This window comes from Phoca vitulina, unplaced genomic scaffold (assembly GCF_004348235.1).
Source record: "Phoca vitulina isolate PV1807 unplaced genomic scaffold, GSC_HSeal_1.0 scaffold19, whole genome shotgun sequence".
NCBI lineage: Eukaryota > Metazoa > Chordata > Mammalia > Carnivora > Phocidae > Phoca > Phoca vitulina.
The window spans coordinates 28,937,323-28,954,141 of record NW_022589722.1 but is presented as its reverse complement, the minus strand read 5'-3'; the positions used below and the strand labels follow the sequence as shown (position 1 = coordinate 28,954,141).

General features: G+C 56.9%; 1 protein-coding gene across 2 annotated transcripts in view; it reads left to right on the top strand.

Annotated features, from left to right (window-relative positions):
- Positions 1–16,819, top strand: part of SCUBE1 (signal peptide, CUB domain and EGF like domain containing 1) — a 141,576-nt gene that overhangs the window by 114,411 nt on the left and 10,346 nt on the right. For both annotated transcript variants that reach the window (XM_032416309.1, XM_032416308.1), the window contains 8 exons: positions 6,233–6,352; positions 6,643–6,747; positions 7,612–7,725; positions 8,544–8,681; positions 9,875–10,078; positions 13,215–13,376; positions 14,765–14,932; positions 16,590–16,751. In XM_032416309.1, the coding sequence (XP_032272200.1) occupies positions 6,233–6,352; positions 6,643–6,747; positions 7,612–7,725; positions 8,544–8,681; positions 9,875–10,078; positions 13,215–13,376; positions 14,765–14,932; positions 16,590–16,751 (1,173 nt within the window). The remainder of the gene's footprint in view (positions 1–6,232; positions 6,353–6,642; positions 6,748–7,611; positions 7,726–8,543; positions 8,682–9,874; positions 10,079–13,214; positions 13,377–14,764; positions 14,933–16,589; positions 16,752–16,819) is intronic.

The window sequence follows — 16,819 nt, the reverse complement described above, 5'->3', positions numbered from 1 at the left end:
TGGATGGGACTGACAGCCTCCACGGTCTGCTTCAGCAGGTGTCATTTGTGTCCCTCAGAAGGGAATTCTGTCCTCAGATGGTTTGCAGATGGCATCGTTCACTGAGGGGTTGGGGGAGCCGTGTACTTGGAACAGTCTGATAGCCCCCCAGAACCATCAGCTGTGGTCCCGGGGGGCATTGAGGAGCCAGACCCCATGTAACAGATGGGATCCACCTCAGTGGAGCTGTAGGGATATCGTCTGGGGTGTTGCTGTGAGAACTGGTCAGCTACGTGGCAAGATAGCTGAATCCACCTTTCCCAGCGTGTGGGCATTCTCCTCTTCTATGTATTGCCCCCAGAGAATGTCGTAATTAATAAGGTTTGTATAACGTACTTTATACCAGCTTTCAATACCGATTTCCCTAGCAATAGCTTGGGGGACTGATTTAAAGAATTAGGATGGTGGCTATCGCTAGCAAGGCTTAGATCCAGGCCAGTTATTATTGGTGAGGGAAGCATAATAGAGCAGATCCGCGGTGTATAATCTTAAACGTGTAAGGTGGGAGAGCATGACCCGAAGAACCAAGAACAAAGGTCTGCGAAGGAGCACGTGCAAGTCAGTGGTTGCAAACATCAAGGAGAATTTATTCCAGTGGCCTTGGGTGAGAGCTGTCCCTATGTATCATCTTCTGCCTGTCCTGAGAATCTTGGGAAATTGTTGGTTTGTGTGCATTGACCACTTCTGGGGGTTCTCTTGAGAACCCCAGTTCAAGATCTGTAAGTTGTGACTTCGTAGTAAGTTCTGAAAAATCCACTTCTGTGTTCCCAAAAGATATGGAGTAAAAAGACAGTGAAACTTCTGAGTGATTTATGAATAACCCTCCCAGTAAAAGGTGTCTGCGTATTACTAAATAAATAAGTTGGACTATCCCAAATAAGGAACACAGGATCTAGTAATATTTTAGCTCCTACGAATGCTCCATTTTTCTCAACAAGCGACTGCTTTAATTCGTCCAGAAAGTAAATATGCTATTATAAGCACACAATTATAAGCCGTCAAATCCATTTGGAGATGCTCAAGGGGTCCTTTAGGGTCTGTTCTGGTTTTTACTCTTTACCCAGAATTCTGCTGACTGCAGGTGAGCCTTGAACCGCTCATCTCCTCTGCTGGCCTGGGAGAGTTTCTCACCTTCTCGTCTACCACCACAGCCGGTTTGTCCCCCCTGGGATGAGTTGTCTTAAAGGAAACATGAGCACATGCCCAAGTGAGGTGGTCTGGTGGGTCCCAGGGGCCATCCTGGTTTCACTGGGAGACCATCCTCAGGGGGCTTGCAACGTGATTGTTCCACTTGGCTCCTTCTCAGAGTAGGAAGGCAAACACAGTGTGTCTGCAATGGAATCCCCACGCCTCTTCCATGGACCCGTGTCTCTGTGCTGTCTGTCGGAAGTCCTTGCCTGGGGATCACGGTCAGAGCAGCCCATTTAGCGTGATGACCCAGGAAGCATTGCCTCTGACTTCCATCCCTCGGACCGTGGGCCTCTGTGTCTCAGTTACGGGCAGTAAACCCCTCTGTTTCCAGAGCATCGCTAGGTTGAACACCACAGCTGTCAGTACACAGAGCTACCCTTGATCTTCAGCAACGGCACGTGCCCTAGAGATGGCCCCAGGTCCGGCCACTAGAGCCAACATGAGTCCCTTAGGACATTACTCCAGCCTGGATAGCTCTTGTAAATCCAACCTGGTGTCATCTCTCCTCCTTTTGTTTTTTGTTTTTATTAACAGCTTCATTGAGATATACTTCCCATGCCATACAAGTCCCCCATTTAGTGTGCAGTTCAATGCTGTTTAGTATAATCACAGAATTGTACAACCACAATGAATTTTAGAGCAGTTTCATTACCCCAGAAAGAAACCCTATGCCCATAGCAGTCATTCCTCATTTTCCCTCAACCCCCAGCCCTAGGCAACCACCGTCTACTTTTGTCTCCGTGGATTCGCCTGTTCTGGACAATTGGCATAAGTGGAATCATATAACATGGGGCCTTATTATTCCATTTAGTGTAATATTTTCAAGGTTCACCCATGTCATAGTGCATGTCACTGCTTCATTCCTCTTGACAGCCAAATTATATCCCGCTGTCTGCTTAGCCCACATCTTGTTTATCCACTCATCGGTGGATGGACATGTGGGTTGTTTCCAGTTTGGGGCATGTCATGAAGAACGCTGCTGTGTCAACATATGTTTTCAGTTTCCTTGGGTGTATGCCCAGGGGTGGAATTGCTGGGTCATGCGCCTACGCTGGGTTTAACTTTTGAGGAACCGCTAGCCTGTTTTCCAAAGAAGCTGCGCCATTTGAGGTCCCACCAGAAGTGTGTGAGGTTCCAATTTCAGCACGTCCTCAGCCACCCTTGCTGTTTCCTGACTTTTTGATTATGGCCATCCTGAGGGGGGAGGGGTGAAATGGTTTCTCATTGTGGTTTTGATTTGTATTTCCCTGACGGCCAATGGTGTTGAGTACCTTTCCATGTGCTTATTGAGTATTTGTAGATGTTCTTTCAAGAAATGTCTATTCAGATCCTTTGCCCATTTTTTAAATTGTATTATCTGTCTTTATTATTCGGTTATAAGAGTTCTTCATATACTCTAGATACGAGTTTCTTACCAGATATATAATTTGCAAAGGATTTTCCCCATTCTGTGAGCTGTCTTTTCATTTTCTTGATGGTATCTTTTGAAGCCTAAAGGTTTTTAATTCTCACAAAGTCCAGTTTATCTATTTTATTTCTTTGGCTGCTTGTGGTTTGGGTGTCATTTTTAAGAAACCACTGCCTAATACAGGGTCCCAAAGATTTACAGCTGTTTTCTTCTAAGAACTTTATAGCTTTAGGTCTTATACTTAATTTGTATATGGTGTGAGACAGGGGTCCACCTTCATTCTTTTGCCTGTGGAAAGCCCATTGTCACAGTGCCATTTGTTGAAAAGACCATTCTTTTTTTTTTTTTTAAGATTTTATTTATTTATTTGACAGAGAGAGACACAGTGAGAGAGCAAACACAAGCAGAGGGAGCGGGAGAGGGAGAAGCAGGCTTCCCACTGAGCAGGGAGCCTGATGCGGGGCTCGATCCCAGGACCCTGGGATGATGACCTGAGCCAAAGGCAGATGCTTAACAAATGAGCCACCCAGGCGCCCCGAAAAGACCATTCTTTTTCCCCGGTGAATTATCCTGCCATCTTCTTGAAATCAGTTGGCCATAAATGTGTGGGTTTATTTCTGGGCTCTCTTTTCCATTGATCCATTTGTCCTGATGCCCGTATCCCACTGTCTTGATTAATGTAGCTTTATAGTAAGTTTTCAAATTATGAAATGAGAGTCTTCCAACTTGGTTTTTTGTGTTCAAGATTGATCTGGCTATTCTTGAACTTACTTTGAGTTTCCATATGAATTTTTAAAGTCTCTTCGTTATTAAGATACGTGCCATCAACCAACAGTACTGAGTCAGGACTTGGTATGGAATGTCCAAAAGATCTGTTTTGGATATGAGCACGTCTGAAGTACAGACACACAGAGATGAATTTCTCCATCAGGAAGAGGTAGGAGTTGCTCGGCGGTAATATGAGAAGGATAAAGGAGCCAAATACCATAATTCGTTCAATGACAAGCAGAGAAAATACTGGGTGTTTTCAGTTCTCAATGGGGGTCATCCTGCATGTGGTACCCTCAGATTAAAGGGGATTCTAGGACGAGATCTGAAGATGCTCCAACACGTTAGCCAAGGCGTTGCCCTGAGGCAGGGAGGTCGAGCCTTGGTCATGGATGTTTGCTGTGTTGCTGAGCTTGTATCCTGAGAGCATGGCCTATCTTTGCATGTTCGTACCAAAAAAAAAAAAAAAATTTATGGCAGTCTGGACTCTTCCTGGGCTCTGTTCCATTTGTTCTGCTGATGTGGAAGCTCTGCCCCAGGGATCCTGTTTTTGAATCATACGTAATATGTATATGAAGGCTCCTATCAGCTATAAATTGAATCATGCGTAGGAGAATTTTCTGGGACTTCTAAAAATAACCTCACAGATATATTTTAGGTGTATTTATTTGGAGACATATTTTAGCTGGCAGTTCCATTTGCAGAGGAGATTCTGCCCCACGGCATGGGTAGGGGCTTTGACCCACGGAACGGAGGGTTGTCTTCTGATAACAGCTCCCAAGGAGCAGTTACAGGTTGGAACTTGGGAAAGGACCAAGGCTTGTTAGAGTGTCCACTGCCTCAGTGCTTTAAGTAAACCAGAGCAAATCAAGGTCATGACGTCCCAGCCTTCTGCAACTTCCTGTCTGCATCCAGAGCCACCTCTTACTATCTTCATTCATATTCCCCACAACCAGGCATTCTTACTTTAAGGCAAACAGAATTTTTTTTTTTTTCACTTATCGCCAATTTGCCTTCCCTCTTGCTTCTTAGGTGACTTTAAACTTTTCTCTGGGCTTTGGTGTTCGGCGGTGATGGAATCAATGGGTGTATAGGGTGGGGTCAGAGATTTTGGCTACCTGCAGCTCGTAAGCCAGCCTGCTGCTCTTTCCCGGGTGCCCAGGACGTCCTGGAACCCTGGGGCCAGAGACGAAGGACTTCAGTACTCAGCACAGCAACCAGCATAAAGAGCACATTTGTGTGGGTTCCCCTGCCCCACCCCCAAGTCCCATCTGCCCCCTCGATGCCATACAGATGGAGAACTTGCATCACAGCCGAGGGACACCCAGCCTGGGAAACTCACCACTTTTATGGTGAACAGAGCCGGGCTGCTCCTTATCTAGGAGGAGATGTTCCCTCATCCCTCGAAGCTGCTCGAGGCAAACATAAGCCTGAGAAATGGTCTGGGGAAGGGGCTGTCAGTGCTTTGTGTCCTCAGGGTCCCAGTGAGAGGCCCCAGTGAGAGCCCCCACACTCTGGGCTGGGATGGTTGCCTCTCCCAACCATCCCAGCCCCCATCGGTACCAGAAAGCAGTGTTGCTGTCCACCAGTAATCACTGATAATTCCCTTTAGGAATTTGGAGAAAGTCCAAGGAAGTATCGGGGGCTTAGGTCTCCCTTGGAAGTTTGTAGATGATTGTCCTTCTGCTTCTCAACCAGCAGGAACATTGGTTCTTCCAGTGGCCCTTCTGTCCTGCATTATCTGCAGGTGGTTTTACTTGAAGATTCCTGATTCTTTGGGAACAGAGGACTTTCAGTCTTGTATTTACTTGGGGGCCAGCTGTTTTATCTGGAGGGCCGTGAGTTTGTTTTTATTTCTAGATTATTTACTTGCTAAGACTCCTTGAAAATGTCGAGCCACATGTTGAAGATCACCCACACTGGCCATTTCCCACTTCCATTTATTTTTCTGGCTGAGTCTCCTACTTCAGCCTGCTCGCCCGAACGACTGGACCATCGACAACAGCCTCTGTGGGGCACTTCCAGGGGCGTGCCCATTTCAGCCAGTTGTCACTGACCAGCCAGACGGGGATAAAACCAGTTCTGAGTTTACCGGGGCTATAGGCCTGTCAGTCCTTTTAATCAAAAGATTAAAAAACGCCTGAGAGGGACACCTGAGTGGCTCAGTCGATTAAGTGTCTGCCTTCGGCTCAGGTCACGATCCCAGGGTCCTGGGATCAAGTCCCGCATCAGGCTCCCTGCTGAGCAGGGAGCCTGCTTCTCCTTCTGCCTACCGCTCTCCCTGCTTGTGCTTTCTCTTTCTCTCTCTGACAAATAAATAAATAAAATCTTTAAAATAAAATAAAAAATACATAAATAAAAAACACCCACAAAACTCTGAAAAGCTTAGTTTGGGACATCTCTGGACACCTAATGGATTTGTCCAGCAGCTGCCCCAGAGAGGGGCTCCCAGTGACCCTCACATGCTTAGAAGTCGGTCACTGCCAAGAAGCCCGTGTCACTTCCACCTGCTCCCTTACCCAGAGGGGCATGGACACCTGCTCTGGAGAATCCAGCCCTGCCCTCTGGTCTGGGCCTGTGATGTGAGGCTTCTCACAGATAGCCTGGACTGGTTAGAGGGAGGAGCGAGCCAGCTCTCTGGGCCCGGCATCCCCACATGTCCAAGTACATGTGGACCCCGCCATCTCCCAGCCCCTTCCCACCAGGGTCTGGCCACGGGATGGGGATGTGGCAGGAGTCCCCGATGGTCCACGCTCAGGGGCAGGGCCTCCAGAAGCCTCCACCCTGTCTCCCTCCAGCCCTCTCTTATGTCTTCCCCCTCCTCAGAGACAGGCAAGTGCCTTTCTCGGGCCAAGGCCTCCCCCTGGGCCCAGCTGTCCTGCAGCAAGGTGGGCGGCGTGGAGAGCTGCTCCCTTTCCTGCCCAGCCCACTCACTCTTCGTGCCAGGTAACCTGAGGCCGTCCCCGGGAAGGGATGAGGGAGTGGGGTGGGGGCCTTCCTTCCCTGGGGTCCAGCCCCTGCTCCCTGCTGTTCTCCAGGAAAGAGCCCAATCTAGGAATGAGGCCCCCTGGCCCTGATCACTGAGAGATCCTGGCTCACTGTCTGGTTCCCTATGGGCCACAGCATCCCTCTCCACAAGTGCAGTGGGCTCGTTCCGTCCCAGCTGCTTACCCACAGCAGCCCTTCTGAGGCCTCCAGGATCTGAGGCCTCCATCTCACCCCTGGCCTCTCTGCAGACTCGGAAAACAGCTACAGCCTGAGCTGCGGCGTCCCAGGGCTCCAGGGCAAGATGCCGCCGAAGCACAACAGCACCGGCTCCAGCACTGGGCCCAGCTGCTCAGGTAGCCCCCGGCCTGTCCATGCTGCCCGCGCCCGGTGACCCCTGGACGTTGCGTCCAGCCCTAGCCTGGGACGGGAGGGAGGGCCACTACCTGGGGAAGAGCTTCCTGGCCTGGGGGCCGGCCCAGCATGGTCCAGGTGCTGGCGAGCTGACAGCAGGACTGGGACCTCTGGGCCACACTCCGGTGCTGCAGTGACTCTGACCTGCTAGGACTCTTCGGGTCTCAGACTCCGTTCCAGGGAAGTGAGTCACCTCCGCTGTGACCACGAGGTCGCAGAAGTCCTGTGCCCTGCGGGACCCACAGCGCAGCCAACTCCCCTGCCCGCAGGCGGGTCTTCAGCCGCTTTTCCTATTCAGGAAGTTGAATTCAATGCCAGGGGGACATCTGTGTGCATTTAATGCATACTGGATGTGATGCTGAGTATCTGTGATTGTCGTTCTTTATCCAAGCCGCTGGAATTTGCTCTTGGAAGGAATCAGCAGCTCAGGGCATGTGTCTTATTTCAAAGCCCCTTCCCTTCCCTGCTTCCCTCTCTCTTCTGTTCTGCCGCCTTTCCTAACAGCATGAGCCACATGAACTGGGCGGTGGGGGAGGAGGTGGGAGGCCTGCCGTCCCTCCTCCACAGAAGACCCCCGACCGTGAGGCCCCCGGCTTGAGCGTGGCCCCACCATCCATGCTCCCACCTCTTCCAGGCCGTGCAGGGAGAGGAATGAGGCAGCGGGGTTCCCCCAGCCCCAGCCCCCAGTGGATTGGTCCTGCTGGCCGCCCCCTCACACTCAGGCACTCCCTCTGTGGCCCCCCGGCCCCACCGCCTCCCTGCCCCCGAGAGAGGCTGCTACCCGGGGGGATCTGGGCTTTCCCCAGGTGCGTCTGCCCCCGTCAGGCAGAAGGCCCGTTTCAAGATCCGAGACGCCAAGTGCCACCTCCGGGCCTACAGCCGGGAGCCAGCAAAGGAGGCCCTGAGGCAGCTGCTGCTGGGTGAGTGGGCTGCCATGGTGCCAACCCACACAAGGGGTGGGGGGCGTCCCCGCGCCTGAGAGTGGGAGCCCAGGGTCCAGCGGGGCTGGGTTTCCAAGGGCGGGGGGCCTCTCTTCGTCCTCACCATCATGGTCCCGGAGCCCCAGGAGCCAGGCCTGGAGCCCTGTAGACGGTGGTGGTGTCCCTTGGGAAGAAGGCCAGCACTGGAGTGGAAAATCTGGGCCCGCCAGCCTCCCTGGGGCCCATCGTCCCTGCCTCACCCGGGGTTAGATGAGCTCCCCCGGGGCAGGTGCTGTGTGCACAGCCTGACTGCGTCCAGAACGCCTCCCAGGGCTCCCTCAGTGGCTCATTCTTGAATGAGGGAGGCCAAGAAGGGCGTTCCAGGCTGGAGGGCAGCAGGGGGAAAGCTCGCTGAGAAGGGCCCAGGAGAAGCGCTTCCCAGCTCCGTTTCCACGAAGATTCCTGAACACCTTAGGATTCCTCCCCAAAGCTAACAGAGCACCGCCCTCAAGCAGACCTAACCTGGGCCGAGCCCCACGGAGCCGAGCTGCCCGGGGGCGTCGCTAAGGAAATGTGTGTGAGGGCCTCCGTATGCAGCAGTGTGATGGACTCGGAGGGCTGGTGCAGGGCCTGGCTCGGCCACAAACCCCTCAGGAGGCCTCGAGCCAGCCTGGCCTCCAGCCTCAGTTTCCCCTTCTGCACCACAGACTATTAGGCAAAGCAGGAGCCTTGCTGATGGTAACCTGTGCGCAGGGCTCTGTGGGACCCTGCTTCCTGGCCTGTGCCACCTTTGCCATGGCCATCCCTTCTTTGTCCAGAAAACTGCCATCTGACCTTTGTGACCCTCAAATGTGACTCCTCCAAGAAGAGGCGCCGTGGCAAAAAATCCCCATCCAAGGAGGTGACCCACATCACAGCGGAGTTCGAGGTGGAGACAAAGATGGAAGAGGCGTCAGGTGCGAGAGGCCGCGGAAGGCCTCAGGGAGGACAGGAGCCGGGGGGGCGGGCAGGGGTGTGCCCGGCGTGAAGCTGGGCGACCACCTGAGCTACGGCTACTGGAGGTGGAGGCCGGCCAGGCAGTGGGGGTGCCGGGGAGGGTAGGCGCCGGGTAGCCCGGGATGGAAGAGGAGGCCTGGGGCTTAGGGGCCCAGTGACGGCCACACGGCCTCTTTCCACCCTTCATGCCCTCGCTGGGGCCTGGAAGGGCTCATGCCTATGGAGTTTCCGGAACAACTGAGCCAAGGGCCTATCTTTCCCAGGGGCCAGAAGGGGCCTATAATGCTGGCTTGATTTTCATCAGTGCTTTCCTCTTGGCTGTAAATGAGTGCTGAGTTGTGACAGGGGAGTTGAGATCTGTCAGTAGATATGTGCTGTGTGTGCCCAGCTCCGGGCACTTTTGGAAAGAGGGGACCAGACCCAGGGTCCTCGTGCTGGCAGCACTCCCAGCCATGGGGACACAGACCCACATACAAACCACCCGGTGCCGAGGGAAACCCTAGGTGGTGGGGGCGTGAGAGCAAACAGGACCCGGAGCTGAGAGTCTCCCCAAGAGAGGGGCCCAGGAAGTCTTCCCAGAAGACTGATTTGAATCAGGACTTAAAATCAAAGTTCACCAAGTGGAGGAAGTTGGAGGAGGTAGCAGGGAATGGCATTCAGGCAGAGGGAAGGGAGTAGAGATCAGAGGGAATGGGATGTGCTCAGGAGGCGGTGAGCAGGACAGGGTGGCTAGAAAGCAGAGTTCACAGTGGGTGTCGGAGGGCTGGGGGTGAGGCCTGGCAAGGCAGGCAGGGGCCCCACCACAAGGGGCCTTGGATCCAAGGCCAGAGAGCTGGGCATTGTCCTGGGAATAGTGGTAGCCTCGGGGGTGTTGAGTGGCAGGGAGGAGTGCCCGTGCGTGAGCTGTGTCCTGGGGAGGTGATGCACTGCTGTGGCGGAGGCCCGGTTTCTCCTCCGATCTGCGGTGTGGCCTTGAGCAGGTCATACCTCTTGGACCCTCATTCTCCTCATCTGTCAGATGGACGCCACAATGGTGCCTCGGCCCCCGGCTGCTGCGCGAACGTGCTGGGGGCCGAGGCCCGGCGGAGGGGGAGGCTCGGGGAAGAGGCCGCTCCCAGGGGGTTGCGAGTCACCGTCCCTCCCGCCCCTGCAGACACCTGTGAGGCGGACTGCATGCGGAAGCGCGCCGAGCAGAGCCTGCAGGCCGCCATCAAGACTCTGCGGAAGTCCATCGGCCGGCAGCACTTCTCCGTCCAGGTCGCAGGCACAGAGTACGCGATGGCCCAGTGGCCCGCCAAGGCCCTGGAGGGCCAGGGGGCGTGCGTCACAGGCCAGGTGTTACAGGACGGGAAATGCGGTGCGTCCCTGCCCATGGCCACTGGGATGCCCACTCGGCAAACCTTCTCTGCCCTTCCTTCCACGGGGGGCCTGGGTCAGCAGACACTGGGAGGGGACAGCGAGACAGAAGCCTGCCAGAGAGAAGCAGTCCCGTGCTCATCGTTATGGCTGTCATTTGAAGAGCACTCCCCTGGTGCCAGGCTCTGGGCAAAGCATTTGCTGGGCAAACATTTGCACGCACGACCCTCACCACAATCCTGAGGACGGGTGGGACAGGGAGAGCGCAGGCCAGCACGGCCACAGCGGAGAGGCAGGAGGGGCACGGGGATTAGTCTGTGTGGCTAGAGAGGGCCTCCCAGCAGAGGCAGCGTGGGAGCTGAGGGCGGAGGAGGAGCCGAGCGAAGATGCAGGCGAGGCTGAGGGCCACCCAGGCCTGCAGCACAGGCTGCCGGGAAGCAGGCGAGGCCGGGCCCACGGCAGGAGCTCGGGCAGGGCAGCCAGCCAGGGTCCAGGCCCGGGAGGCAGGGGACTTGACCAGAGCCCCAGGAGCTGGCCTGTTGAGAGGGGTTGGGTCTAGACACAGCTGCAGGAGAATGGACAGAGCCCTTGTTCTGCTGGGCTTCACGTTTCCCGGGGAAAGAAGGCAGCCAGTGAGCAGGCACGCACACCCACAGGCCAGGGGAGGCAGCCGCCTGGCGGGCCTTGTGGGCGGAGGTGCTGCTCTGGTGCGGTGGAAACCACAGGAAGGTTCCAAGCAGAGGAGCAACCTTACTGCTCTCTCATCAGGGGAAGGCTTCCGCGAGCGAGGACCAGGGAAGGGAGGCCAAGCGGGAGTCGGTGGAGCCTTGAACGGGGAGTGGGCGGCTGGCAGCAGGACAAGAAGGAACGGGACAGATTGAGAGAGCACTTTGGAGGGGCGGCTGGGAGGAAGGAGGCTTCGAGGGCAGCCCCCAAGGGCCACGGGGCAGAGGTGGCATCATTTTCTGATCTTGGGAACCTGGGGACGACGCAGCTGGTGGAGACGGAACGTTCTGTCTGTACTCACTAGCTCAGACGCACGTGAGTCATCCCTGTGCAGACGCTGAACGGTTAGGGTGGTTGGAGTCACAAATCTGGGGCACAAAGCATAGGCTGGGCCAGAGAGATAAACTGGGGATCCCCTGAGAAGAGGTAGGACTTAGGGGCGTGGGGAGAAGGGAGGACTCTGGCTTGAGCAATGGAGTGAGCATGGCAGGAGGGCAGAGGCCTTCGTGATGTCATTCTTTTCTTTTTTCCGCAAAAGATTTTATTTATTTGAGAGAGAGAGCACACACGAGGAGGGGGAGGGGCAGAGGGAGAAGCAGGCTCCCCACTGAGCAGGGAGCCCGATGCGGGACTCGATCCCAGGACCCCGGGATCACGACCTGAGCGGAAGGCAGACACTTTGAGCCACCCAGGCTCCCCCTTCTTCTATTTTCAATAGCTTATTCTGAAATCATTTCAAACATTCGGAAATATGGCCAGGCAGAACAAGGAACTTCCATGGTTTCTTCATCCAGGCGCCCCCGTGCGCTGCCTCGAGCGCGTCCAGCCCATGCGGTCCATCCCAGTTCCCCCACTCTTCCCGCAGCGTCCCTGTCCTGCACGTTCAGTGTCCTGTCTCTCCTTCCTTCAGTGTGGAGCAGTCCCTCGCTCTTTCCCTGCCTCTCCTGTCCTCCCGCTGTAGGATGACCCTCATGGGGCTGCATCCCACGTTTCCGTGACGGTCTCAGCAGGAAACCGCGCTGGCCGCCTGCTCTTCAGCGCCCCCGTCAGGAGGCACAGGACACTGACCCAGGCCACCCCTGGTTCCTCCACCTCCCTTTTCCTTCTGCAATTGAGGAGGATTTGCTGGGGATGTAATTCCGAGTTTATACCAACATCCTGCTCCCCATCAGACATCCTCCCCCCCAGCAGCACTCAGTGACAGCTCCCACCAAAGCAGACACATCTCCCATGGTTGCGGGACAGTATCCTCTATTCCTGCCAGCCCTGGTCCGTGTGTATTAGTTAGCATTCTCCGGTCAGGAAGCTTTCCCTTCCCCCTCGCTTACGGATGCCTCTGCGCATCCACATGTCCGTGTGGACTGAGACTCCTCTGTTCTTCACTGGGTTGTCATCCAAGCCTAGGATTACTTAGTTCAGTGCTCAGATCATCCCCAGTGTAGCCAGTAAAGTTCCCCGTCAGGCCGGTTCCCCTGTCCTTTGGACACACCCCACGCCCCCATCACTCGCTGAGGATTCTCGGGCACCAAACCTGTACTTTCCGTGCCCCAGCCTTCGCAATCAGTCAGGAACCCCTGGACCCCTAGAGGAGGAAGATGTGCAGAAGCCAAAGCTGGGGTCCTCGTTGCTACTGGGGTGTCCTTGCTTCCAGGCTCTCTCATTGAACAGACCTAGAAAGTATGGGTGTATGTCATACATGGGTGTATGTCATACATGGGTGTATATATATATTTCCATAGGTATAGATGGGTACGTAGAGGTGTGCGTGTGCGTGTGTGTGTGTTTTGAAAACCATGCGTTCACACCAATCCCTCCAATTCAATAGCTCAGGGTTCTTTCTAACCTCCCCTCTTTCCATGTTTCTAAATTTGTTCTCCAGAGAAACATGCGGCTCCCTCTCTCCTCATTTCCTCGGTCAGTCTTCTTACTCATCAGTTTGCTCTGTGCAGCCGACCACACCAGCTCTGGACGACCCTCAGCCACCAGGCCTCCCTGCCCCCACCTCTGTCACTCCCCCCGCCGCCCTCTGCACCACCCCCATGTCCCCAGATGGCCACTCCACCCCACGGGGAAGGAAAGGGCAGGGTAGGAGAGCTGGGTTTGGACAAAATACCCGTAGGACGGCCAGGAAACGGTTGGTGCGCAGGCCGAGGGCAGGATGCAGAGCAGAGAGAGAACTAAGGGCTGAGCAGGAGTGGCCAGCCCGGGGCAGGAGACCAGGGTCAGGCCTCCGGGCTCTTCACAGATGGCTGGTGTCTTGTTCCTACCCCCAGCTCTCCTTTGAGCCACAGGGACGAGGGATGTGCTCTATCTGGGAGGACAGAGCCTGGGTTTGAGGTAGCAGGAGACAGACCACCTGGGCACCACTCCCCACCCCTGCCACCGGCAATCTCTCCACTTTGCCTCTGCAGTGGCCTGCGGGCCTGGCACCTACTTCAGCGGAGAGCCTGGCCAGTGTGTGCCATGCGCGCCGGGGTCCTACCAGGACGGGGACGGCCAACTCAGCTGCACGCCATGCCCCAGCAGCGACGGGCTCGGCCTGGCTGGTGCCCGCAACGTATCCGAATGTGGAGGCGAGTGCAGGTGCCCCCTGGAGGGTGGGGCTGGGGGCTGCGGTGGGGGGAGGGCCCGGGGGCACCTCCTATCTCTACTGAGGTCCCCAAAGCAAAGGCCCGGTCCCTGGTGATACTCTGTAGAGCTCTCTGCCGTGTGCAGAGCTGGCATGACTTCAGGCTGCTGCACTCACAGAGGGCACTGGTGCCCCGGAGGATCTGTCAGCAAGCACTGGGCTGTGCCTAGTGCACCTGCGAACAGCAGCATGCAGTTTGGAAAGGACTTTACAGTTTATAAACACTTGGTCATTTACGGGTAACTCACTGTCTGTAACGGAGGTACGTAGTGCTTTACGGTTGACCAAACGCGTTACGTGGTACGGAGCGCCGCATCATCACCGAAAGGCTTTATGGAGGGTCCCATATACTTGGCAAGAACTGTTCTCTACATGAAGAACTTTACAGTTTGCCCTGTAGGTGGTTTGGAAAGCCCTTTTTCAGTTTACCAAGCACAGCTTGGTTTGCAAAGAGCTTTTCCGTTCCCTACCCCACTTAACCACACCTATGATACAGACTCACACCCCCACCCATCAGCCTCCCTTCTCCGGCCCTCACGGGACCACCCAGGACAATGGGTGGGAAAGGGTGCCTGCGAGGGTGGGTGGGTAGGATCCTCACGGCGGTGGAGACCACCAGCCAGCCTTCTCTGGGCTACAGAGGAGATCAGAGCCTAGCCCGGAGTCCCTGCGGGCTAGCTGGCTGTGCCCTCCAGGTGTGGTCTCTGCCCTTAGTGGGGCTGGTGACCGAGCAGAGAGCAGCCACTGGTGGGGGCAGAGAATTCAGGGTCTGGGCCGAGAGGGCCCTCAACCCACCCCTCACTCAATGCCAGAGCACCCTCTGCATCCCAACTTAATGCTGGGTGTGCTGTCCCCTCCCTTTCTCCCAGCCAGGCCCTCAAGGACCTCACAGACTCCCCTCCCTCTGCCCTGGCCCAGCCCTGCGGAGAGACAAGGCCGGTCAGCCTGGACCCCACTTCCTCATGTGGAAGGCACAGTGTGGCCTGCCCCCTGGGGGGAGCCCCTTCGACCTCTCCCCTCCACAAGCGGGGTCCACACTTCCCAGCTCAACAGCAAAGCCACTTGCTCTTCAACCCATAGCCCTTCTTGCTAGTGGGAGAGGTGAAGCCACGCCTGGCCAAGGCCCCATAGTGCCTGAGCCGTTGGCAGCATCCGGATGGGGGATGGGCCTTGTGCAGCCCAGGCCCCTTCCCCCCAAGTCCCCCCTCCCCACCAGCACCACCCCCAGCCGTGGTGCCCTTCCCCAGGGCAGGTGAGGGTTGAGAGCAGGGTCTGGACCAAGGCGCGCCCCCCCGCCCCCCGCCAGCCTGAGCCATGACCTCTGACTTCCAGGCCAGTGCTCCCCAGGCTTCTTCTCCCCGGATGGCTTCAGGCCCTGCCAGGCCTGCCCAGTGGGCACATACCAGCCTGAGCCTGGGCGCACAGGGTGCTTCCCCTGCGGAGGGGGGCTGCTCACCAAGCACGAGGGCACAGTCTCCTTCCAAGACTGCGAGGCCAAAGGTGAGTGTGCAGGGCTGTGCAAGGACGTTTCCCTCAGCACCTCTCATTTCCTGGGTGGCAGATCTCCAAGGGCAGAGGGGCACCCCGGAGCTGCCGACAGTGGACATGGCGACCAGCACCGTGCCACACGCCAGGACAGGGACAGCGGGGTTCCACACAAGCCCACCCGAGGGTCTCAGATGGGAGAGCCAGGCAGGCACAGTGGTTACAGACAGGAGCTTTGAGCCTGACTCACAGGAAAGTTTTGGGGGGTGGGGGGGGTGAAGAAATGCAGGGGTGGCAGGGGCAGTGGGGCGAGGTCAGACGTCTCACCTTACCTGGAGACCCTCCCTTCAGGGCCGTGGGGGTCCTGCTATCTAGCCGCACCTTCCCCTCCATGGTCACCGAATCCCCCTGATGAGCCTGCCTCCTGCCCTGCCAAGGGCCTCTTCCCACCCGCTGACCCTGATATTCTTGGGAACAGACAGAATCCTCCCTTCTAGAAGAGAAAACTCCATCTGCCCTCCAGTTCCTGCCAGGATTTCTCCTCCTTACTATGAAACTTGTAGAAAGAGTGTCTGGACTCCCCTTCCTCTCCCCTCACCCTCTCCCAAACCCCACTAGTCAGACTCTCACCCCACTGCCCCCCATCATTGCTCCCATCAAGGCTGGAGCCAAATCGGTTCCCAGCTGGCATCTCCCACAGCCCCGTGGCCCCAGGCCCCACTCAGTCTCACCCACCCACCCCTCACCTGGAAGTGCCGGGGTCCCCGGCGTGGGCACTCACTCTGGAACCTGGAAAGAAAGAGCATCCAGTGACCCCACTTTCTGTCCCCAGCCCCGCCTCTGTCCTGAACAAGATGCTACACCCTCCTGCCAGGGGACAGCTCTGGTCATATCTAGCAACCCACCTGTCACTCCACGTGGCCAGAGCCCCTCATCTTTGCCGCAAAGTGCCCCCCGCCCCGGCTCACACCAGCTCTGTCCTGCCAGGTGCCCAAGGAGACCTTGGAGTGCCCCCGAGTGCTCTCTCTCTGACCTCACATCCAGTCTGTCCACAGCCCCAGCCAGCAGCTCTGAGCGATGAGCTCTCAGTGGCCCACTCCTGCCCCCCGAGCCAGGCCACTGCTACCTGTCCCCCCACCCCGCCCCCTTCCCAGAGCATCAGACAGGACCATGCAGTGGCTCCAGGGGCCCTCCTTCCTCAGCGCAAAGCCTAGCATGACCCCCTGGCCCCAGGAGCCCGTTCCCGTGGCCTGTGGCCTCCCCTCTGGCCACACCCGGCATGCGCAGCCCACTCCGGGCCCAGCTTGGCCGCTCCCTCCGCCCAGATGGCCTCCCAGCCAGCTCCACACTGCTCAAGCCTCCACCCAAGATCCCTGCGCCCCTTGAGCAGCCCATGCCTGGCCTTACAACATCTCATGCCCCATGTATTGCCCCCGAACACACGCACCTCGGGGGCGGGCCTTGGTCTGCGGAGCTCACTGCCCAGCTCCCGGCGGCCCACCACGCTCCGCACAGCTGTGGACGGGGCCAGGACTGGGTGCGGGTGATGGGAGGCCACTGGGTGGTAAAGAAGGGCCTTGAACTTGGCACCAAGACAGACCTCGAGGGCAGGGAGGCGCCAGGGAGAATGCCCCCTGCCCTGTCCCACCTGCCCCCCCACCCCGGCCCACAGTGCACTGCTCCCCGGGCCACCACTACAACACCACCACGCACCGGTGCATCCGCTGCCCGGTGGGCACCTACCAGCCCGAGTTTGGCCAGAACCACTGCATCACCTGCCCGGGCAACACCAGCACGGACTTCGATGGCTCCACCAACGTCACTCACTGCAAAAGTAGGTGCAGCTCCCCCGCGGCCAGGGGCTGGGCTGCTGGGGCGGGGTGAGCCCGCACCCCACGTGGT